At 46.5% G+C, this 24,652-nt stretch overlaps 1 protein-coding gene across 3 annotated transcripts in view; it reads right to left on the bottom strand.

Annotated features, from left to right (window-relative positions):
- Window positions 1–377: 377 nt before the first annotated feature.
- Window positions 378–24,652, bottom strand: part of PCBP3 (poly(rC) binding protein 3) — a 93,693-nt gene continuing 69,418 nt past the window's right edge. The window contains exons 10-14 of one of the 3 annotated variants that reach the window (XM_085314569.1): window positions 21,643–21,721; window positions 20,745–20,804; window positions 16,679–16,731; window positions 10,822–10,991; window positions 378–454 (exon numbers count right to left, since the gene is read on the bottom strand). In XM_085314569.1, coding sequence (XP_085170695.1) covers window positions 409–454; window positions 10,822–10,991; window positions 16,679–16,731; window positions 20,745–20,804; window positions 21,643–21,721 — 408 coding nt within the window. In that variant the 3' untranslated portion in view covers window positions 378–408. Of the gene's footprint in view, window positions 455–7,938; window positions 8,240–10,821; window positions 10,992–16,678; window positions 16,732–20,744; window positions 20,805–21,642; window positions 21,722–24,652 lie in introns of those variants that run through there. The other 2 variants (XM_085314567.1, XM_085314568.1) reach the window with 2 other exon arrangements.

The raw sequence follows: 24,652 nt of genomic DNA, 5'->3' as shown, positions 1-24,652 counted from the left end.
AGAAGCACTAAGTTAGAGCTATGCTGGCAGGACACTAAGGAGTGAAAAAGAAACAACAAGAAGAAACAGAGAAATGCTCATTTGCAAAAGCTGGTACTGCTGGATTGCAAGCAGCCCCATGCCATACAAGACGGTTACAAGCTCCCATCCTCTTCCAAGCCGCTGCTCAGGCTTTCCAKTCCCTGCTGATCCTCCAAGCCATTGATGAGGGAGCAGACATGTCAGGGACCACCTAGCAAAACACAAGTCTATTCATTTACAGGCAGGGTGGTTTTGTGCTTCCAGTTCAGCCATGCGGGGGTGCAACAGTATGACCGTGGTGAGGGAGAAGCTAGCAAAAAGCTGGCAGTGTCTTCAGGGGCATCTCCAGCGTGAGCCCCCAGTGCAACGTCTGCTGCGATGCTCCAGTTATGCAGTGAAGGTGTTTCTCACATGGGGCTCTGGATCCAGAGAACTGGGAAGTCAATTAACGAAAATGGTCAGGGCTCAGCTGAGGCTCCCAGAAGCCTCCTCCTCCTCCAGATCTGTCCCCACCCATGCCTTGGGCTCTGCAGTCACACAAGGCTGTCTCAGCCCTCCCCCCCAACCCCAACCACGCTCTGAGCAACTCCCCCATTGCTTCCGAAATGCTCCAATGTGATGCTTAAGACATCTGTGCCCCAATGGCCAAGCCTGGGTTCACAGTTAGAAGGCCGAGCTCTTCACTGACAGCCTGACGACCCAGCAATACCAGCAAAAAACCTCCTTTTTCTGGTGAAGTTCACACCCTACCATATATTACAAGTTTGCACAAACATGCCAGGCTTCCAAGGTACTCATGCAATGTACCACTGCTCTGCAGAAGGGCTAAGAAGTGGTTGGACCCCAAGACCATGAATACCATATAGCCCTATACTGCCTGCATGACTCCTGTATCTAGAGGGTGGAGGGATGAAAAGATCATGGGGATGCTGCTTTTCCAGGACACTCCTGAATGCAGGAATAGTCTTGCCAGAGAAAGTACCGCAATCTTCATGGAGAGCCTCCCAGCATCCTCCCAAGGGAGAGGTGGGGAGAGGGACAGATGGCTGGATGAACTCTGGGATATGCAAACTACCAGGCTGATTGGGAAGAAGAAAGGGACAAAAGATGGCAAAGGGAAGAAGCCTGGATGAAAGGCTGAGAATCTTCCAGCTTTTATTCTGTCTAGAACTGAGATGAATCTTTCATTGCAGCCTGACAGTGTGGCCAGTGATGGTGCAGACAGAGGCTGTGTACTTGGACACTGAAAATGGCTCTTTGGGAGTCCTGGAGGAGACATTCAAAAGCACAAATGCCACAGGCTTTATGCCGGAAAATGCATTGTTACCAGATGCTGGTTGAGGTAGAGGGGTGGCAGAGCGGGGATGTGCAGGTTGCGGTAGCTGCCCCTCAACCTTGGCCTGCTGACAGAAGCAGAGCAAGCAGCAGTGCAGCTGAGGCATGGGGACGGTCCCAACAGTCAGCTCTCTGGGGACAGTCTGGGAAGGGCAGGCAGCAGCAATGGGGCAAGCAGGGGTCCCCTGGGCAAGTCATGCTCCCCATCCTTCACTTGGGGGGGAGGGGTCACCTTGCTCACCACACCATCCCACACCACACACTGTGGATGTCTCTGGCCTGAGCATCACCCCTGAATGCCTCCCTCCCTCTGCTCTGCAAACGCAGTGCCTCAAGGACAGCAGCAAGAGACTGGCCTCATCAGTCAAGCATTTCAGGTGCACAAGTCTGGTAGAGAGCAAAGTCAGAACAACTCACATTTTTCTGCAAGTGGCTGCCTTGTTCCCYTGCTCCCCTGCAAGGCAGGGCTGGAAGCAGCCCCACTGAGCAAGAAAGATCCAGCCCCATGAGCCCTCCAGCTACCCATCAAGCATCTGTTTGTTGCAAGTGAAACTGAAAAATCTGTTTTAAACATAAATGGAAGTTTCTCTTTGATGCAAAATTTGCATTTTTTTAACTAGCTTTTTAGGAAGTTGCCAACAGTGCACCATTCCTCTGTGGCACTCTCCTGAGACATTTTGGAGCATGATTCTGTGCTTTGTAACAAGTAGAAATGCCCCCACCCCCCCCCAGATAAGGATGGTACTGCCTGCAACAGTAACCTCAGAGTATGGCATTGCACAGCTGGTTTATGGCATGTTTGGCCACAGCCTCTAAGGAGTGTGGGCACGCCTACATGGGAGCTTTTCCCCAGAAGAAAGAGATTGCAAAGATTCAGCAATCCTACCAAGAAACACTAAATGAAAACTCTCAGGTGATGCTAAAAGAAACTGTCTCTTTCTCTCCTTTACAATGAAAACCTTGTCAGGTTTCTGTTTCAGTTTGACCCTAAGTGATGGATACAATCCCAAATTTGGAGCTAATGTTACTCCAGCCCTCCATCCCACTCTTTGGAGAGGGTTAAAAAGCACTTGCCATTGCCCCATTTGATCAGCACTCTTTGTGCTCAGTTTGGATCCTAGCTGCCTAATGGCCTGCCATTGCAATGCCCTGGGAGCAGCCTGGCTCCTCAGTGTCTCACCTGAAGGGTCAAAATCCAGAGAGGGGCCAGAGCCAAGTGGTCCAAAGTCTCATGCAGCACTAGTTAGCCTTTTGGCCCAGTCACAAATGCTCTTGGATGTACATTTTCTGCTAGATATAAAAATGCCACTGATGCTTCAGGGAACCAGAAGATAGCATAGCATTCTGGGAGTGTTTCAAATATGCAAGTCCTCATGCACATCCCAGCCTTCCATTTTTGGGATCAGAACAGCTTATTATAGAAACAATATGTGTGTTTTAAATCAGAAGGAGCTGGAGTTCAGCATGGAGTTAAGCTCATGGTACAGCTACAACGCCTCTTGCCAGCAGTCAGGGATTTTTCTCATCACTCCATTTTATCTAACTCATCTCCTAACTGGTTTTGCTGCCTGTGCGTGGAGCCGACATGATTACAGATTTCTGGGAAGAGACATCCCTGTGGTTAAGCTGCATAAACACTCATGTGGGAATCCTGAGACATTCTGGTTTCGCACTTGGACAGATTTAGTCTGCGGGATGCTTTTGGAGTGATTCGGTACCCCTTGTTCCTCTTGCAAGACAACTAGGCTGAGGGTGAGTAGGAGGAGCTGCACATCTGGAGTTAGAAGAGTTGCACATCTGGTACATTCAGTGCTTCCTAAAAGTCACTGCCACGTTACCCTTTGGATTGAGGCCTCAGGCTTGAAGCACAGCACAGTTGATTAAGATCCACAGCTGCATTTTTTTGAAAGGAAAGTAAAAAATAACCCTCTGAGCAGCGCACTGATCCTAGTAATACTGAACACAGGAGCAGGAGAATTGTACCGAGCCCTTGACCTTTTTGCAAGTTGTTCCAACCTGAGCTCAGGCCTAGTGTCAGCTGCAAGTGTTTCTGAAGTGAACCAAGGAAATCCATTCCCCTTCTGTGCACACAAGGCACTGAGGGTCGTCAGAGCCGCTTGAGAGCTTTCCAATGAAATGTCCTCCTTCTGCGAAATGTCAGGCCACCAGAATCAAATGTGCTCAAGCCTGTTGCAATGAAATTTGGGCATTTCATGTTGAGAACCTCTTCCCTTGGTGTAACCAGTAGCTAGAGAGTATGGGGAGACATGAGGCTGAGAGTTCAGGGTCCCACTTGCCAGTCTGGCCATGCACAGGCGGCTGAGATGGGTAAAGCCATCTCTGTAAAGGTCTGTGGAAATGGTGCTCAGCTGGGCAACTGCACAGGTTATCACCAGGAGAGAACCTGTTTACTGGCTGAGGATAGTCAGCCCCTTCTCAAGCGCCATTTCTCATATGACCTTCCCAACAGCATGGCATGTGAGCCCAGATTCCCTGCAGATGGGAAGGGGCTGAGGCTGGAATCACTGCACACCCAACTATTGCCTGTGGCCCAGGCATCTCCACTTTCGCATGTCACCTTGCTCATGTAGGTCCCATCCCAGGTTGTAGGAAACACCTCCCAGCAGGGGCCACAGCCCCTGTGGCACAGCCCCTGAGATGGACAGCCATTGGGGCTGGCATAGGGCAAGATGGACAGGCCAGGGCAGCACATGGTAGGAGAGGAAAATAATGCATTTAGGGGAACTTGAGGAGAAACTAGATTATGGCAGACAGCCCCCCCGCCCCCCAGACCCCCCACAGTTACTTGAGCTAGGACCTGAGCTGGAGCACAGCACATGCAAAAAACAGGGCAAGAGAGACATCTAGTGACCAGTTGGAGGGAGTTTCTACATATATCCTGGCTCCAGGAGCTGGGGCACCCCTCCATAGGCTTGTCACCCMTCAGCACAGGCAGCAGGAGGTGACAGCTGGCACTTTGTCCAGGTGAGTGGCACAGCATTACCTACAGGGRCTGGGGATATAAGCCCACTCCATGGTGTAGCCAGGCACCAAGTTATGCCCAGGGGACTTTACCTATGCTCTTCCTCCTGAGGCACGGGTGCCAACTGGGGTTTCCTTAGGGCCTTGGCCAAGCTGTGCATGCTAACTGCCCTGTCGCTCTCTTCCACTCACTGTAGTGCAGCAAAGCAGGAGCCCAGGCAAGGCTGCCCTTGCCTGGGTTTTACGAGCCATGGCAARGTGAGAGATGAGGGCTCAGAGAGCKCCCAAACCAGCTGTCGCAGGGCTGGCTCCCTTTGGAAGCTGCCTGCCACATCAGGGCTCTTTGCAAGGAGGCTCTGCAGTTATGAGGAGCTGGACTTCTGCGCTCCCAGGTTCTGCAAACGCAATGAGAAAGCTGTCAAAAGGACTTTACGCAGAATTCCAAACATCTTTCCACCTCTGTGACCAAGGAGAAAAATGAGATTAAGGATTCATCCCTCCCACAGCACCAAGAGTGAGCAATCCCCTACAAACCCTACCTCTGCAGGCACTGGGGAGGGGGTGTAAATTACCCTTTCTAATGGGCCATGAGCTTGAAATTAGATAATTAAAAGTGACAGGCATGAATACATTAAAAAAATGAATTACATCTAAAAGAGAATATTTAAATTTAAATTGTTTCCATGGTGAAAGTCACTTTCCCTTAGGGGAAATAATCTATTTTTTTCAACTGCCATTATGTGCTATATATTGTATTTGCTAAAATCCTTTTGAAATTACAGTCTGTGAAAAAAACATAGAACAATTTTCCAAAGACTTAAATTTTGCAAAGATGACCTAAGAAGGCTATGATATGGAGGTGAGACCTTCAGCTGAGGCCATGCACACATGCAYAATACTCAGCCAGCCCCTCTCAGAAAGAGAGAGGGACACCAGAAGTGGGAGAAGGATGAGGCATTATTCCACTTCCTTCTTGTCAAAGCCACACTTTCCCACAAAATAACAAATTCCCAAGAATTTAATGAAGGAATATTGAGATAGTCACTTCCAGGTTGAATCATTCTATTTAGATAAAATGCATTGCTTTGATAGGGAAAAAACATCACATTAAAGCTATTTTGTTAACTGTGATGGTCATGTTGCATTGAATATTTACATCATCATTAGAGATGTGCGTATATTTTTCCCGGTGGCATGGCTGTGGATGCCTCTCTGTAGCATTTTAAGATCCTATAAACTGCAAAACCAAGACAGATAACAAGGACTTAGTCAAAGCAAAGCATTCTAGCTTCTTCCAAAGAAACTAGCATGTCTTCATGCTATCTTCTTTTGAAAGAAGTTGAGTTTGACATTTCCATGTGATTTTGTTGTTGTCATCAACATGCTCCTAGGAAATAGGGCAATTGTTGTTTAAATACCTTTCTCTAGTCCTCAGTCATGCCCAAATGATGATAAAGAAGCTGCCAGACTCCCACATCACACTGAGTTTATCTCTTTTTTTTTCTTTGCAAAATAACATAAGAAATCTGACTCAAACCTAAGCTGCGAAGTCCAAACACTCCAAAAGTGGGCAATGCCTGGATGAAGAGCACCTCAGCCACTCCAGTGTGATGTATCCTTCACTGTGCTGTCTCACATGGTATATCACACCCTGTGTTTTCAGCAGGCTTCTCTCACTCAGTTCCTAGAGCAAAGGGCTCAGCTCCTTCTCACTCAATGTAAAACTTAAATGCATACTCAGGAGAGGCAGTGGGCTAGGCTGCAATCCTCTCTACCACCAGCATGGAGACCCTTTGCAATGGGGAGACAAACAAGCCTCATGAGGTTCAACAAGGACAAGTGCAGAGCCCTGCAGTTAGGGAGGAGTAACCCTAGGCACCAGTATAGGCGGAAGGCTGAGCTGCTGGAAAGCAGCTCTGCAGAGAAGGACCTGGGAGTGCTGGTGGATGACAAATTGACTATGAGGCAGCAAYGTGCCCTTGTGGCCAGGAAGGCCAATGGTCTCCTGGGCTGCATTAGGAAGACTGTTGCCAGCAGGTCGAGGGAGATGTTCCTGCCCCTCTACTCAGCCCTGGAGAGGCCTCATCTCAAGTTTTGCATCCATTTCTGGGCTCTCCAGTGCAAGAGAGACATGGAGCTACTGGAGAGAGTCCGGTGTAGGGCTGTGAAATAATTGATCAGAGGTCTGGAGCATCTGCCCTATGAGGAACGGCTGTGAGAGCTGGGCCTMTTTAGCCTGGGGAAGAGAAGACTGAGGGGGATCTTATCAATGTGTATAAGTACCTGAAGGGAGGGTGTCAAGGGGATGGGGCCAAACTCTTTTCAGTTGTCCCATGTGAGAGGACAAGAGGCAACGGGCAGAAATTGAACCACAGGAAGTTCTGCCTGAATGTGAGGAGGAATTTCTTCACTGTGAGAGTGACCAAGCCCTGGAACAGGTTGCCCAGAGAGGTTGTGGAGTCTCCTTCTCTGGAGATATTCAAAGTCCACCTGGACGCAATTGTCTAACATGTTCTAGGTGACCTTGCTTGAGCAGGGATGTTGGACTAGATGATTTCCAGAGGTCCCTTCCAACCTTACCCRTTCTGAGAATCTGTGATATAAAGACAAGATCCTGGAAGCAGAAGGCAGGGTTGAGCCCAAAGGATCCCAGGGAAGGGCATGTGGCCTAGACATGGCAAATCTGTCCAGACAAGGAGGCCAGTAAGAGAAGTTAATTAGCATACCATAAGAAGAAAATTAATTTCAGGAAAAAAATGAAGCATTGTGCAAATCAAGTAGCCTCCCCTTTATAAAAAGAAGGTCTAGAACCACTCAATAAGTGCATCACTCAGTGAGAAGTTTTTCTTCTTTCTTTTTTTTTTTTTTTTTTTAAGTTTGTACATGACCCCCACCTCCTGTCAATGTAGATAAAATGGTACAGAGGGAAGGATCATGCTGGAGATTGTGGGGTGACCCAGGAGAAGAATAGTCGGAGCCCATTGGTAGCAGAGCTGCACAGACGTTTATTGAATACAAACATTGACAAACACAGCCRGCTCACAGAGCTTCCTGAGCTATCATCTAAAAGTCGCTTGTGGGGATTGTCATGAGAGTGCTTTCAAAAGCCCCTGGGGATTTCAATCCTGTATAACTGAATTCTTCCTACTTTCAATTGCTTGTTAGTTAAAAAAGAGTACTTTTAATGATTATTATTCCCTTCTTTTAGTAATAAAAATAACTTGTCTGGACCCTGCCATGTTGCAAAGGGAATAGAGTGTATGTGAACCAATGCATGCACATAGGCTTGGCTCCTGCACATTCTGCTTCCAAAATAACATGGGGTAAAAACTATGCCTTAATCTCAGGGCAAGGATTCAAGGTCACAAAGGTGAGCTAGGAGAAGCAAAATGAACAAAACAGGAACATCAAAGGAATAACTGCGAGAAAAATAAGTATTTCAAAGCAAGCACAGCTCTGGATGGCATCACAGTTCCATAGGCTACAGTAAGTACCGTCAATGTCAACTCAAACGTTTAAATAGCTAAGCTAAACTGACACTAGAGACTCATCATCTTCTGAAGTCTCACCAGTGGAAACCCCCCACCCACCCCCCCTAAAAAGCAGATGAAGTAATAACACCATACACTGAAAACAAGGACCATAACTAAAGAGTTCAGGAGCAGTACCAGGAGCACAGTAAAGAAATGTTCCAGTGTGTGCATATGTGTGTATTTATATATATATATATATATTTGTTAGTAAAGAAAAGAGTATCTATGGAGATAAAGGGAAGACGGTAAATATACAGATTGTACAAGCTGGGTGGAGTGTCATTGGCTTGAGAGGGTCGGGTGATGCAGAATGAAGGATGGTGGGTGGAAATTAGAGTGCGCCCATTCCAGTGACCTCAGACGTCAGCCTAGAATAGACAGGGGCAAAGAGAGGGGGAGGGAGGAGACAAAAACAAATACTTAATAACCAGAGTAGAAAAGAAAACGGGTCAAAACTCCTTCTCTTGCCTATAACCCACTCATCCTCTAGCTGTCTTTGCTGGGGCTCTAGCATGAGGCAGCAATCCAGCCCAGCCTTATAAGTAGCAACACCACAAAATGGGCTCAAGCATCATTTTTCCCCCTGTGTGGCCACTTGGACATTGAGCATGTGGCCCAAGTGTGGCTCACCCTCTCCCAGTGCCCGCAATGGGGAGGCATCCTCTGATGGACACCCATAAGCTCCCAGCACCTAACCAAGAGGGAGGTCTGGATCCAAAGGTCAGCAATTGGGGAGAGAGATTCTCTGCTCTTCTAGAGTCGTATCACTATCCTGAATTATGTGAATTTATTTTTTCCCATGGCTTCTCAATGGGTTCCTTCAGCCCCTGAAGTCTGGCTGACAAGGGGCAGCTCAGGAGATTGGTGGGAAGGGGAGGGATTTAAAGCAGGACTAGGGGATGGTTTCTAGCCTCTGAAGCTTATGGCAGTGTGTTACAAGCCTGATACAGGGTGACTTGAGGACATGTCACTTGGGGTTTTGGGGCCTTAATGGAGGTGGCAGGCACCCACAGAAGCAAAGACTTGAAACACATAGCCAGCTAAGCATATGCTGCCTTTTCTTCCCCCTGCAGGCACAAACACTCACTGCTATCCAGGTAATGCCATCCCTGGCACTGCATTGTGGCAGAGATGCCCACCAGTGATGAGTGGTGGTAGGAGACAACCCAACCATGTGGCCTTACTTCTACAAGCATCTCTTGCACTACAGACGGGTAACAGTCCTAGCCTCTCTCTCCCCAGGAGCCCTTCTGGCTCTTAACCTTCAAGCTCCCCTGGTCTCTCTGTTTTCCTCTGGATATTGAAGCAGTGGGAATCAGAGATATATCCAGTCCTCCCCCTGCCAGGCTGCCCTCCTTCCCTCTGTTAGTCTTAGTGCAAACTGCAGTTCAGTTAGYCCTTCCCCAATAGCAAGGAGCCCCTCACTTTTCTTTCCCTTTCTTTTCTAAATAAATTGTTGGGATTTAAGAGGTGTCAGGAAAGCAGCTCAAACAGTGCTTCCAAAGCACCTCTGGGGAGTGAGGGGGGGGGGGCCATCCCTCTCTTGTGAAGCTGGAGGAACAGGGAGACACGGACACCAGAGAGGTGCCACAGGTCAGCAGAGGTGCTTTAGCACATTAAAGGGGGAGCAGGGTCAGGACAGAATGGCAGAGTTTGTTGCAGGTCAGGGCTAAGGTGGGTTGGTGCAAGGAGAAGAAAGCTCATACAGATCTTGCCAGTGCTCCCAGTTCCTCACCTAAATGAAAATAAGAATCTTCACCAAAAGCTCTCCCCCTCCTCGACCCTCATCTTGCCAGAGGCTGCTCAGAGCAGTGCATGTCCTACAGTAATAGTGCTGGTAGCTGGTTTTCACAGTACCAACTCTGCCTGCTCTGGAGAGTGTGGACAGCCAGCTTCATGAGATCGGTGCCTCAGTTTGCTCTGCTATGTAGGCTGTTTCTAAGGAAGGGCACTAAGTCAGGAAAAGGACCTGCGTCCTCTTAAGACTCCCTGTCCATAACACTTACAACTGCAAACTCACAGGCAGACAGGTTTGCATAAATCCAAAGTTCTCCTAAAAACAGCTCACAGCCAGCATAAAGTCAGCCAATTTCACCTCAATACCAATTTCTATGTTGTCCCACATAATCTCCCCTTGCAATTCCTTGCTTGCCACAAGCAGGCTCAGCTTACATGATCCATGACCCAGTATAACACAGACAGCATCAGGACCTCAACTAGAATCAGCATTGAGAAAGCCTGTTCAGCCTGCTCCTATGTGTCCCTGGAAAGTCCTGCTGTGCCAAACTTGTTAGAGAAGTATTGATATGAAAGGAAACAATCAGGCCRTTCCCACGTCTTTCATTTATTGGACTATTTGATTATTTGCATTTGATAGAGGAAAGCTTTTTGGAGGTCTGGACCCATGTTAAAGAGGCTCTTAGAAGGTATTAAGAAACAGTTGGTCTGTATGATTTTGCAGCGAGAACGAGGACAGCCCACCAAGCAGTCTCAGATTATGCCTTCCCACCACCAGAATAAATCCACTTTCAGGTCCTGTCTGAGAGCTCTACCTTGTCTGTAGGGAAAAGTAGTAAGCTGGCCTAGTTATAAGCAAAATCCTCAAGCAAGCATGGCAAGTGGGCAAGTGACCAGCCCCACCGCTGGCTCTAGCACAACCCGTGGCTGCTCCACAGCAACAAAATGGCTTCCGGTCCCCAGCCAAGGTGCTTGTCTGAGAAGAGGCCCGTAGGTGACGTCTGATCCCCACTCAGAGGACGTAGCAAGAAACCATCACTGTGCATGTCATGTGCCGGCCCAGAAAGCCTCATGAAACCCCTCTTAGCCTGCAGTAACTGGAGCAAGTGCTACTCTCTGAGCTCCTGCAGGACTTATTCAGCCAGCCTCTCTCTTTATGGGAGGATCATGGAGGCAGGGCTGGGCTGATGTGGCCTCCGCTAGTGGGTCTCACCTGGCGTTGATGAGGTATTGAGCGAGGCTGATGTTTGCAGGGGTTCCTGTGATGGTAATTTGGCGTTCCGATGATCCTTCTGTGGCATTGGCGATTTTGATCTGCGCTCCAGACATCTGTCGAATTTCATTTATTTTGGTCCCTTGACGTCCAATTATGCAGCCTATTAGCTAGAAAAAAAGTATGGAGGGAATGTCTTAAAGCAGAAGCTCAGGCAGTAACTGCTGGGATGCAAGCACAACCGCACGATGAAGGTCAGAGGGCTGGCAGAAGCCCTACTCTCTCTGCTCAAGGGTGTGACTTTAATGCTCATGAAACTAAAAGCAGTAGGTTGAGTTCCACCTTAATAAGAGCAATATTCTCCCAGGATACTTTCATCATGACCTTTAGTAACCTGTCCCATTCTAGTCTGTCGGGAGCCAATTTTAACCACCTGAACACGGTGCCAAAGACCTTTGAGTATTTCAGAAAGGGAAAGACATCCYTACATTATACCAGGTTTATTTCTGGTCTTGTCTTTGGTCTAGAATAGGAAGCCATCAGGAAAGGGAGCTCTACATCTCACCCTTCTGTGAGATGGGAAGGACAGCTGAGCCTGTTGAGTGGCTGTGGCCTGGCAAAGTGTCAGACAAATCCTGGCAAAACTACTCTTCTTGCTGCCTTTTTCATGGATTTACATCTGGGAGGAGAAGGAATATCCATCCTGACTCCCTCATCCAATGCATGCTGACATACCCATGTGGCCAGTGGGTTCCAGGGGAACAGAGCAGCAGTGTGGGATGCTCACGGAGATGGTACTTGGTAAAGGAACAGGAAGGTGCCAATGTGTTCTGCGCTCATGAAAAATGGCCCTGTTGATAGCACTGGACTAACATTTGTTAGTAAAGCATAAATACTTCACTGCAACCTGCACAATTTAGGGTGATCCAAGCTCTCCACCATTCCCTAAGCTTTCTCCCAAGAAGCTGTCTCCCAGGGTGAGAAATCGATCARATCTCTCCACTCTTCTCTCCTGGCTGCCATTTCATATCTGACTGTCTCTGTGGCACATGTGGCCAGTTCCAGCATCTGCTACAGGCTCACAGCAGTGAAAAAGATGGCAATAGTGAGGATGAAGAACAGATAGACACAGAGAGAGGGGAAAGAGCATAAGAGAAAAGTTTTCAAGTGGGGAATGATGGAGTTGCTGGCTTCTTCTGAACTACACTTCAGGGCATACTGCTCCAAAGATGGCTCATCTCCTTGAGATATTTAATACTTTTTTGAGACAGACGGAGCTCATTCTGGACAGGGTGGGACTGGTGTGCATGGAGAACTCTGGCAAGCTGTCCATACTAAATGCCAATGTAAGACACTTATTAAATGCTGCTCTTGTGAAGCAGGACTCCAATTAGCTCACTCTGAAAGCGTGCTAGCTTCCCTCAGTGTGATTCCCTACCACACAGCATACTAAATAGCAATGGAGATGTGACGGGGTATGTGATTAGAGGATAGAGGCTGGAAAAGCTTGCTATCCCTGAATATTTGCATGATCATTAAATAAGATATTGAAGTGTCAGAGCCAGCACCTTGGTAAGAGAATTGGGCCTTGATCACAAGTCAGATCTGCTTCTGGCTTCCGCTCAGTTTGCAGGTTAACTCTGTATTAACTTCACAAAGCAATTCAAGCAACTAGGAGGTCTTGGGCTGTTCCAGAGTCATTTCCCAAAAGAGCATTTTACTGCACCTCACCCCAACCACAAGTGACAATACATTTGTGATGGTTCCCCAGGCCTGCTGAGCAAGCCTGGAGGAAAGGTCTCTCTTTCCAACACAGTCCWGACGAGGCAGGCAGGTCTTCTCTGCACAGGATCAAGGCCTGGGTGCTGGGACCAGGATCAGCCTCAGTCACCAATGCAAAGCAAGGCACCACTGCAGCGCTGAGATGCTTGCTGCTGCCTTGCATGAAGCACATGTTAGGGAACAGTCTGAAGTGGGCCTAGCAGCAGAGGGTTTGGGTCAGGACTGATTGAATAGCTCTTACCCATCCTCTGTCATCTCCCAGCCTTTTCAAGATTTTGTTTTGAGGACAGTATTTTTTTCTTTTGGACCTCTGCCAGGCTTGGAATTGAGTAAGTTTAAGGAGAAGACCCAACTCTATTATCAGGGCAATTTCCCACAGTATCTGTCTTTTGCTGCTTTCTGAAGTGCTACCTATGCAAGATACAAAAGGAATCTCTTACAGCATGCTTAACGCATCTGTCATTATAAAACAGATTTTCATTGTCTAAAAATTGGACAAAGCCTTCTTTTTTTTTATTACACGTTTAAAGATGGAAATAAATCATGTTTCAGACTGTTCTCTATACTTTTCTCACTGCTAATCACAACTAACCTGAAGATGCTTATACAGAATGTATAACAGAAGAAAATAAGCACGCYACTTATCAAAGGGGTCAGTTTAACCCCAAATATCCCCTCAGTAGGTGGAATCATGCACTCTTAATAGTTTCACATCACTCACCCCATCTTGTTCTACACACAAATTCCCTGTCCTTCTGCCTACAGAAGGGCTCAGAGATGATTATAACATGAAGAAGAAGCATCCTGAAAAAATACTCTCAAAGTTTAGGAAATATGGGCTTATCTCAACCAGTGCCTGTGTCTTTCACAGCCTTGCAGTCAGCCCTGGGCTTGGGACACCACCAGAGGTCTCTGCCCGAAACCCTGCCCCAAGCAGGGGCACCCGAAAGCCAGGGTCAGGTACCCAGGACTGGGAATGGGGTGAGTGTGGGAGGCCAAGGGTGGAGCCCCCCCCCCACACCTCTTTGTGCCCTGTCCCAGGGTGACCCTGCTCTCAGGTAAAAGGAGTTTTCTTACACTTCTTTGGGTTTCCCTTGCTGTAGCTTGTGCCTGTGGCCTCCCATTCTTTTCACCTTTTGAGGAGACTCCATTTCCCTCTTCTCTATTACCCCTCTTAGCTTCTTTMGTGTGACAAAGCGCACATGGAAGCTCAGTTTCACCATATGCCTTTGACAGAATGAAGAGCAAGTGGAGAGCACTACATCATTATAGCACCAGCAAAAAATGAGACATTAAAACCTATCTTTCATACTCTCAAAAAAAATAGTTTCTCCTGAGATCCAGAGGGCTGAATTTTCTCAGTGGCTCCTGAGGAGGCCTTTAGATTTGCTCTTACTCATTTGTGCGTCAAACACAGTTTCCTCAAACACCACTGCAGCTTGCTAAAGCAAATCAAGATGTCCAGCTTTTCCAACACACACACGAGGTGTACCTGTGTGCTCTGCTTGTCTATGAACATTTAAGCTCCTTTACAAGATCACACCTGGGAATTTGGAATGTAGGACATTCTGCCTGGCAGCTGCTGGACTTCCATTGCTCTCTGTAGAACTGGAGACAATTACTTCTCTAAATGTTCACTGGTCTTGTTGTCAGACCATATCCCCCTTAGAAGAGATGCTCTGTCCTATTTGGTTCTTAAATATTAATTTGAGATGGCAATACATTTCTAGGTAGATTCCTTTTATTGCCACTCTCTCAACAAGGATACCAGAGCTCTCAATAAAGCAGAGGGATTAGAAAGAGTAATGACCTGCAGTTGTCCTAATGATATCATGCCAACAGGTTTCCCTTCTAAAGCCTAGCAGAAAGATCTATTGACAATCCTCTAGTGAATGTTTCTGAGCTTCACAGAGTAAAAGCCACCCACAGCCATGTCCATCTCATCACCTTAATCTTCACCTATCAGGTAGAGGGGTAATGATGGTTAACAAACTGGAATGGATGCCCCRCTGCAGCACTGGAAAGAGATCAATCAGCTCTTGAGCTGCAGCATGATGTACAGCCCAGCACCCTCCTGTCCTGGTGTTCACAGAGCAGAAATGACTCAGCCTGGAGAGGGTTCAGCAAAAGATAATCASTTACATCCAGGAACCTGTCAGGGAGACAATTGGAGCCAAATCTATTTAGAGAGGAGATTTTCAGTGAGGTTAGCACATCATTCAAGTTTCTCCTGACAGTCAAAGGAATGACAAGATCTGGCACCCAGAAGCTGATGGCATGATTCTACCTTCAGGGTAACATCTTGAATCTCTCGTGGCTCTATTTGTTGAGGTCCTGAGGAAATCAGACTGGACAGAAGTCTTACGAATGAGGTTACAGCTGGATTTCATCATCATATTTTCTTGAACCTTGCTTTCTCTGCAGCACAACCACAAGCTAATCTATACTCCCTAAAATGAGCCTCTCAATGTCTGCTTTAAGAGACAGACACCCAAGCCTGTCCTCCATTTCCAGGAAGATRAGAACAAGTATTTAGGAGCCTTCAAAACAACAGGAAGCCTAGCTAAGGAGATGTTTTTCAGCAGGCAGAGAATGCAGGCAATGACATTTAGCACAGGTTTGATATGAGCCAAAATTTTAGAGATCACACGCTCAGAATGCTCCCAAGTCCTGTGGCAAGTCACCCAGCACTTTAAACTGCAGAGCAGGCCCCTTTACAAGGTGTAGCTCAATATYCCCAAAGATTCTTTTGTTGTTGCTAGATCCATGTTCTCCCATGCTAGGTAGACATCAGAAGCACTTGCAGATCTCCTGAAGGTGTTTCTTAACCAGAAGAACAAAAGCAGATTTGGAAAGCTGTCCTGTGGCTGTGCACAGTTTTGACAGTGAATCCCATGTGCTCCTCTGCAGGGCCTTCCCCTTGGTTTGCCCAAGGGTGAAATGTCTCTGAGGATTTCAGCAGGCAGATGCTCAGAAGTTGTTTCGCTGCTGCATCTCCCAAATGGAAGGAGCCCTTGCATGYATCCTGAAGAAACGGAGGTATCCAGGCACTTGTGTCTGGGATCACTGTTGTTCTTTTACATCACAGCACAACTCTTAAATAGCYGAAAGAAGTGGACAAAGCTGCCAGACGTGATCCAGCAACTCCTGAGAAGAATGGGCTGAGGGATCCAGTTGGAAGTCACTTCCCCACTTGCCCTGATCCTGATTTGACCTCAAGCTGGCTATCAAATCCATGGAAATCACTGGGTTGATCCAGAARCAACTGAGAGCCTCAGATTCAGGTGCCAGCTATGTGGGGGTCTCCATCCCACCTACTCCCATCTGAGCATCCCCGAGCATCATCCTTTCACCGCTCAGTGCCCAACATGACTCCAGCTTTCTTCCAATGAATATCCAAGTCCAACATCCACTTTACCACAGTGCCTCCATCAATAAGACCAAAATCTGACTGCCACCAATACTAAAATCAGATACACTGTCCCTTAAAAGCTTGGCACTTTGTTACATTAGTTAACACTACTTACTTCCACTGTAAGCCTCCATGCTTAAGCTAAAACATCATTTCAGATCTGCCAGCAGTAGATTAAGCAAACGATGCTGGGACTCAGCAGAGAGCACAGAGGTAGACTGGGCAGCCCTCTCCCTTCTCAGCCCAAAGTACGTTTAAGTGACAAGGCAGAGTCTATGCCAATGCTCAGTGCTATAATCACACTGGTTTGGGAGCTCCCTCCTCTCCTGAGTGCTGCCATCTGGGCATGTTTCATGAGCAATAAGTTCACTTTGAAAGCAAAAAGAAGCATTAAAGAGAATTTTACCTAGGAAAAATATTGAAAGGGTCAAGTCCAATGGGTACTTGTGTTTTACACTGTCGTCTGACTCCCCCAGCAATCAGACTGTAGGAACTGTGCAAATGGCATGAGTGAACTTGGTGAAGGGGCTTCTCTAGCAATATTTAACAAGGTGCTTTATCTGCAGCTTAAATAAATAAATATGTACATATACACTCATACACACATGCATGCGCACACACCTAGAGCCAGGCAGAGGAAGCGTTYGGAGCCACTATACTTACATCATTGGGAATGGTGAGTTCATGAGTACTGGCCGGGGGACTGGCATCCAAACCTGGGCATATGCAAGGGAAAATGGTTATAGCTTGCAGAAGTAGTGTGGTGGGTCTCCTGGTACTTTACCACAACAGTAGACATTACAAATGCTGCATAGTGCTCCAGGGCCAGGAGGGGAAGGGGATCACACATTCTGGTACAAGGAGGAGGAAGATGGTTACTACCTAACTCTTCCGGAACTTGTTATCACCTTCCCCTGCTGCCCCTGGGTTCCTTGAGCTGGTTCTCACGGGCACCATGCTGCAGACTGACAATACCTTCCTCACTCTCCTCAGCTTCCCAATACACACAAGGAAATCACTGTGCTACTGCTCAGATAGCTCCTTGCTTCTCACCTTCAATTTTCCCACTCAGAATGGCTCTTGAGGCAGGTAYGTTACAGTATCATTAGTAGAGGCTGATAGAGGTTAAAAAAGCAGATTTCTTTGAAGTCTTCCTCCAAGCAGAAGCAGTCAGCCTTTTGTCTAGGAAACCCAACCCTAGTGACAACAAACCTGCCATAGGGAGAATGCTACATCAGGAGGGTTGTCCATGTGCGCTCCAGTCCTCTATGGACAGATCAATACAGAGCGACTTGCTTAAGAAAAAAGGTCAGCAGTCCCAAACCAAGTTCTCTGAGAGATGTGGCAGTGCTACACCACAGCAGCACTGCCTTGTGGTGTAGGTGTAGGAGGGCAATGCTGTAGGGTCATGCATCAAGACATAAGAGATGAAATCCTTGTGAAACCCTTCCTCTGCTGGGCTTTGCAATGTACTCAGCATCCTAAGGCCTCTTAGATTTGCATGCTACATTCAAGCAAGAGACTGCTAAGATGTGCACACTGGCTGGATTCAGGACTGCTTGTTGCTCTTACTCCTAAGGGAAAACAAGGCAAACAATAGAGAGATTTAGAGCCTGCTTCTCAGCAAAATTCTGTGGAAATTCTCAGCTTGTATTAACCAGTGAACACAGTAATCAGCTGCTTCTCAGGTTCTCTAGAGAAAGGAAGGACATTTTCTTCTACGGAGGGAAAGGCTGGAGTCAGAAGACTACTGTATACAGCTTCACATGCAAACAGACAACATGTCATAATACTCCTAGGCCAGGATGAAAACTGTGTTACCAACAGGTTTCCAGATTTAATTGCATCATTGCCAAAATAAGGACATCTCTGCAATCTTGCAAGATAGAAGCTGTCTGGTGGCTAACCACAAAAACTTAACTGTAGAATATAAACTACAAAGGAAGGCTTTTAAGATCAATGTATTCAAGAATCTAAGAGACTGCAAGGTCTACATCCAACAAAAGAGTGGAATAAAGGGGATGTAGAGGAAAGAAAAGGAGAAAGAAAGTAGAGCTGTTGAAAGAAAAAGAGGAAAAGACAACCTTGCAAGAGTCAGATGCTGCATGTAGTTTCCCTGACTCATTGCAATAAAGGCACCGTTTACCCCACTGCTATGAAACAGCACAGCAGCAGCCCTGAATTCCAAGCCACAAAATCCAGAGGAGCTGCTATATTTGCCACTRCCTCTAAAGCACTGTGCACCTAATGCCAGCAGAGATCACATTTTGCCAATCTGCTTTTCCATCAAGGTTTTCTGTGCAGTGAAAGAGAAGTCCCCATCCAGTTTTGTTGGCAACAACAGCCTAGGTTTTAAAAACAAACAAGTCAAAAATGACATCTGTCTGTATACCAGCATTGTCAAAGCAGTATTTTCTTACAGAGTAGAGGTGTGGCAGTGCTACATTYCTGACTGGATTTAGGACTGCACCGAGAAGTGAAGGAGGGTGGACTGATCTTAAAAGAAATTGGATGGGTAGCCATGTGTCTACTGGAGTTCCCATGGTTAAAACCTCTCACCCTAGTTGAGATTCACCAACTCCCAAATATACATCAAAATTAAGCTTCACACTAGAATCCCATTTCCGTCTCTACTCCTAGAAATAAGAAGATCAGGTGTCTTTTATTTGCTAATGTACAGTTCAAATACTTTCCTGAATGTAGTCTCCTAGCTACATCATTTGGCAAGGTAAGAACTGAATCTCCCTTACAAAGATGCAATGTCTGAATATAATACACAGGTATCTACTTGAAGGCAGTCTCTTTAACACGTTATTCCCCAAGAGCACAAAAGGAGATAAAATGCAGAGGATGAGAAGACAAATCCTCTGGTTAGCAGTGTCCTGTGCCTGCCTTCACCTGTGCTTGGTGTACTTTTGCCAAAGACTGCACAAAATAGCATAGAATAGCTCCTGCTTGGGTTTTATACACTACTGACTTAATGCTGACTTTATAGTACAGTGCACTGGACAAACCTTTCAGTGGTGTTTTCTTTCTCCAATAGCAAGTTCTATCTCTGCAATCTTTGTGCAAAGACCAAGTGAGAATGGCTGAACATTTTTGCATACTCATACAAGATAAGTGCCAACACTCCAACCTGGACAAATTCCTCTTTGCTTCCCGGTGTCTTCCTTGTCCTCTACTTTGCACCCTATTTGGATCTAAGYCTGACCGCAGAAATGCCTTGTTTCCCCCAAAACCTATTCACAATCTGAAATCTCCATGGCCTGTCCTATCTGAGTCATCATGTCTGCTGAGCCTGGTACTGTCATCAGTCCTGAGAGTCTTCCTGTGACCTAGGGCAAGACAGACTCTGCACTGCACAAGGATGACAGCCCCCCAGGGTGTAAGCCTCCTGACCTCTTGGCCAGGAATTAAAAGGCTCAGTTCAATAGTGGCCTAGATTTGGCAGAAAATATTTTCTGAAGGAAATGGAGTACTACGGGATGTCTTCACAGCAGTGCTAAGGAGTCCGTGGCTCTTTGGAAATCTAGATGTGGCTCCTCAGATTTTCAGGTAGGGCCTCCTCCAGTGCCCTCCAGGGCACTTGGATGGCACGTGCCAAACCCCTGGTGGGTGTCAGTCACCCATCATCAGCACTGACGGACACCAGTGGGACCTGGGACCCACATGCCTCAGCTCTGACAAGGCTACAGTGGCAGGAGCAGTGGTGCCCACTGGCTGAAGGCTCTTGAGCCATCCGCACCACAGCACTCATGATCTGCTGCATCATGATATCAATCGAGAAATGGCAACATCCTTCTTGATTACCTTGAGATCTTTTATTTTAGCGTACCAAATCCTCCTCTTCTGACATGTACATGCAGTCCCTGTGACTGTAACAGGAGGAATCCATGTACTCAGCCAGGGCAGAGTTAATGCCACAGGCAATCACAAAGGACAAAGCAGAAGACACAGAAAACAAGGTTTTGCATATTAAAACTACAAATTCATTTTTGCTAAAGTCTTGCAAGATCTGTTTGCATGGTCTGTATTTGCTTTTTTAGTTAAGCAATGTCCCCAGACTCTTTCAAGGCATGCATGAAATACAGCCTGGAAGCCAGCAATGGACCCATATGTACTGGGTAGGTAGAGGGGAGGTCTATCTCACTTGACTGTGAACCTTCCAGTCCCAGGGTAATTCATCTGAACAATGGAAAAGAAAAGAAAAAGAAAAGTATGTTTGGCAGATATGACCCACACATAGCTGTCAGTACAGGACATTTGAAATATAAATTTCTCTGTGGTTACAGCCCTGCGGTGACCCCTCAGTGTCCTGCTCCGATTCTTCAGTGTCCTGTCTCACTAAAAATGTAGCTCACGTTGAATAGCTTAAAGATGGCTAAAACTATGTGTTCTGAGAGGCACTTTTCTATTGTTTCTTAGAGAAGATTATTCAAAATTAAATGCAAGGATAGGGGTGATAATTCTCATGTCTTTCCAATACCTGRGTGGAAGGTTTACACATTCGTCAAGAAAATAGGTAATAAAATACAAGTGTGTTTCTTTTGACATACTCTGCAAAGGAGGCAGGCACTGATTTCTCTCTGCCCACCAGAAAACATGCTGTATTCTCAACAGATAAGACAATTAATGTAAGAGCACAATGGCACCGTCCTATTTAAGAAATATATTGCAATAGAAGCCTACTTATTTCCCTGTAGCTTTTTTTTTTTTTTTTTTTTTTTACCTGATGATTGGCCCATCAGATTTTGAGCTTCTTCGGAGGAATGTAAGGGCAGCTTTTCTCCTGAAGAGCAAAGAAGAAACAGATTTAATGCTTTTGCCTTCAAGGAGATAAGCAATGTCACTTCATCTAGGAAGCTCAAAATATGATGAACATATTGTCAGAAAAGGCATTTCCAACTGCACTTTGACCATTGAGTAAACAAAGATACTTAAAGTATTTGCACCCCCTGTGCTCTATCTGCTTCCTAGTTCGCCGTGACATATTTTAGCTAGAACACCAGTTTTGCAAATAGCGCTATGAGACATTACAGTTCAGGCTGTCCTCCCTGTTAACACGGCTCCCTACAGCTGCGTCTCCTTCCCATCTCTCTTCCCAGCGGATGGCTGCCGTCCTCCCCTGCTTGTGCACTGCAGCATTGCGCCACTTCCTCAGCCACGTGGAGAGAGCCTCCCTGACAGCCACCAGCGCCAGGGGAAGGGCACAGAGGAGCCTCCCCCACTTCCACAGGCAGGCAGCGCCCTGCATGGGAAGCAGGGCTGTCTCACCCAGTCCAGCTCAATCTACAGCAAGGCATGCCCTCTCCTCTAGGCTAGAAAGGGTCAACGTTTGTACTGGCACTCATTCACTTCTGCTCAAAAAGCCAGCAAAGCTGAAGCAGGATAAATATGGTTTCACAAAAGCAAACCGGACACCCACAGTTAACTGCCAGGAGCTGGCCTCTGAGGAGAGTAACTACAGAACATTCATCTGGGCTCTCTGTTAACTTTTGCCCATTGACATTGCAACTTCAGTTTTACTTGTCCTATTTATTTCCATCAAACAAAATGAGTTCAGAAAGAGAGAGAAACTCTACAGGTAAGAAGAGAAGGATATCTAGAAAGGGCATCTGGGTACGTACCAGGGAAAGCGGGGGTGGTCTGTCCAAGGGGAGTAAAGGGGGTTTGCTGCATAGCCAACTGGTGGAGCTTGGTCAACTGCTGAGGGGTAGGAGGGACATTAGAGCTAAGAAGGTTATTGTTATAGAGTACAACAAGTCACACTGAAAATCAAGAACAAAATTATAATGGAAAAAAAAAAGAAAAAAAAAAAAACAAACCAGGAAGCCATGATGAGACATGGCAAAAACAACATTAACAGAAGGACTTGGCCTGGGTAAGATGCAATAAAGCCCAAATCTTTTGCAGAAGTGCTTGGTCAGGGTCTGAAGTACAATACCAGCAGGAAGCCCATTCTTAGTTTCCACCTCTTGTAAAATGGTTTAGGTCCTTCACCACAGGTAAGCAGTCCTCTCTGCCTTAAGGAAACAGCGAGCTGCTAAAGCAGCAGCAGAGCTTGTATGCAAACAGTTTCCCGCCATTGCCTTCCTTTCCCAGGCTTTGCAACCTGCTACAAATAGCTGCTGCTCACTTTATTAAAGTTGTAATGTGGAGGAGGTATTTCAAAGGTACAGCCAGATCTGAGGCTGTCCCCTGCCAATAGTTAGAAGATCCTCCTGTGTTGCTGGGGTATTCGCAAGAGTTACATTGCAAGCATCTCCCTACGCAGTGCTCTTGTGCTATGTGTCCAATGGGAACGGTCTCTGGAGGCAGACAAACTGCAGCTCTTAACTCCAGCTTTGACAAACACATTACAAACACAAGACCCGTAGCAGTTTGGGGAAAATATGGGCTTCAACTGTGACCAGTAGGTATTTCAGATCCTTGTATCCCTTGTTGTGCTAAGTATCTTTGCATGCCCCATCAGGAAGCGATTGCATAGAGAGGAGTTTGTTTGGAATACATTTTGTGCTCTGTTTTACTGCTCCAATTTAAAAAATAATAGTAAGTGGGTGGAAATTTAACAGTTCTGCTGTGAGCAGGAGGGAGATCACCTCCCTCTTKGTGATTTCACAGTGCCTAGAGGGTTACCAGGATCACATCATCCCTCAGATGCAAACAACTCATTGCATCTGTCCCCTTCACAGCAAAGGAGGGGCTGAAGTTGTAATTTCAATGTCTAGGGGGAACCATATTCAAAAAACTCCTTGCTCCTGCAGCATGTCTAGGGGAGGGAGAGCAGGGAGGTTTGACACCAGCAGTGGTAAGGGTGAAGCGCTGGAAAGAAAAGACCCAGGTAGCTGAAGAGATCAGGTGAAAGACTGGAAGGGAGCTGCAGSAATGGGAAATACTTGCCAGTAACTGGAGAGGCACCAGGGGGAAAACCTCAAAACCTTGAGGACTTTCAGGCTTTGCCTGTGCGCGCAAGCCCGGGGAAAAGGTCTCACTGCTGCACAAGACATGGTACGTACAAATCTCTCTGTTTAGCACACAGAAAATAAGCTGAAGAAGGCCTGCACCAGGCTGAACCACAACCAGCTCCCGATGAGACTGGGAATGCCAGCACTCCTGCAGATAACATGGTTTTCAATATTCTCCTTTTTTTCCCCCTAACATTGTAAGCTTTCTATCTTATTTTTCCTAAAACTAAACCCAGATATGTCCTATCCGTGCTCCTTTCAAAGTTAACTATGCATGTTTCACTTGTTCTTTTGACATTATTTTAATGCTGTAGAGCTAGTATCTTTGTTGAACTCAAAGGCAGCTGGTGGAACTTGGTCAGCTGAAGGACATTAGTGTTAATGAGGTTATTGTTATGAGTCACACCAAAAGGAACACCACAGGCAGCTGCTGCACAGCTCTAGGTAAAGCCTCCTCCTCCTCTGCAGCATCTGGAAACTTGCCCAACATTGCTACTCTGCATGACAGCAGTTCTGCTTACTGCTAGAGGAGCCATGAGGTGGAGCCTGCCATGAAGGACTGGGGAAACAGAACTGATTGGGATGTTCATTTACCTGCACACTCCTAACCATATCCTGGAGAAGGTCCTGCTTCACCTGATGGGTGGCATCAGGAGTCATGGGCCACCCTGTACAGCTTCTTGGGGCAGGGGAAAATGCCAGAATCATTGTTGTTAAACCAGAACATTTTTAAGGAATAGTTTAAAATACTGGTATTTAGCAAATGTCTGTGATAGAATAACAGCAATGACAAATAGCTGCAAAGAAAGAGAGGATTGCTACATCTAGGCATTACAATAAAAACTGCCACTTGAATGCTTGCAATGCATAAAACAGCCTCTCTCCTATTTCCTGGCAGGCTGGAAGAAGCTGGAAGCAAATACCTGAGAATGTTTTTCTCAAACTTTGGTTCCTTGCTCAGACCAAAGATGAGTTACCCCGTTGGTAATGCTGCAAGGTATCGGACAGCATCTCTTTCTCCCAGCATAAGTCCAAGTAGAGTGTCACTAGACAACCACAAAAATGCCTAGTCACATCTCATCATCTGCCAGTCTGGTTCATACCCACAAGTGTGCACGCTGCAGTTCCCCAGCGTGGGGAGTTTTGCTATGCTCAACATCTATTTCCACCCCAAAATCTCCTGACTCCCTGCTGCCATAGGCTGTCCTTTTGTCTTTCGCTGCAAATTTAACGAGGGCAAGTAGCTTACATGTCACATCCAAAATGGCGTATGAGTACCCATGGCAATTCTGAAGCCCCTCATGAGGCAGCACTCCAACTGACCTGGATGGGTTTTGCCCAAGGGAAAAAATAAAGACAGGAACTCAGATTTTAGTTGTGGTGTTTGAAATCCTGCCCATTTCAGAGTCATGAGTTTGTTGCAGAATCTACAAAAAGGATCCATTTAAACACAAATATCTGTAAGAGCAAGGACAGTACCTTAGGAATATTTGTTCAAGACTGACTTCATTACTGAGAAGTATTTAAAATGACAGATCCTTGTGAGAGAACTACATGAGTAAGGAGGGAACATGTGGCCCTTATATAAACAACTTCTTCCAAGTCTCAGCAAATCTGATGGAAGCAGGCCAGTGTGGCCAACAAGACACAGATACTGTTTTTCTAGCACTGA

This window comes from Rhea americana, unplaced genomic scaffold, assembly GCF_003343005.1.
Source record: "Rhea americana isolate MKP2758 unplaced genomic scaffold, rheAme1 scaffold_408, whole genome shotgun sequence".
NCBI lineage: Eukaryota > Metazoa > Chordata > Aves > Rheiformes > Rheidae > Rhea > Rhea americana.
The sequence above is the reverse complement of the archived record's forward strand: the minus strand, read 5'-3'. Positions and strand labels throughout refer to the sequence as shown.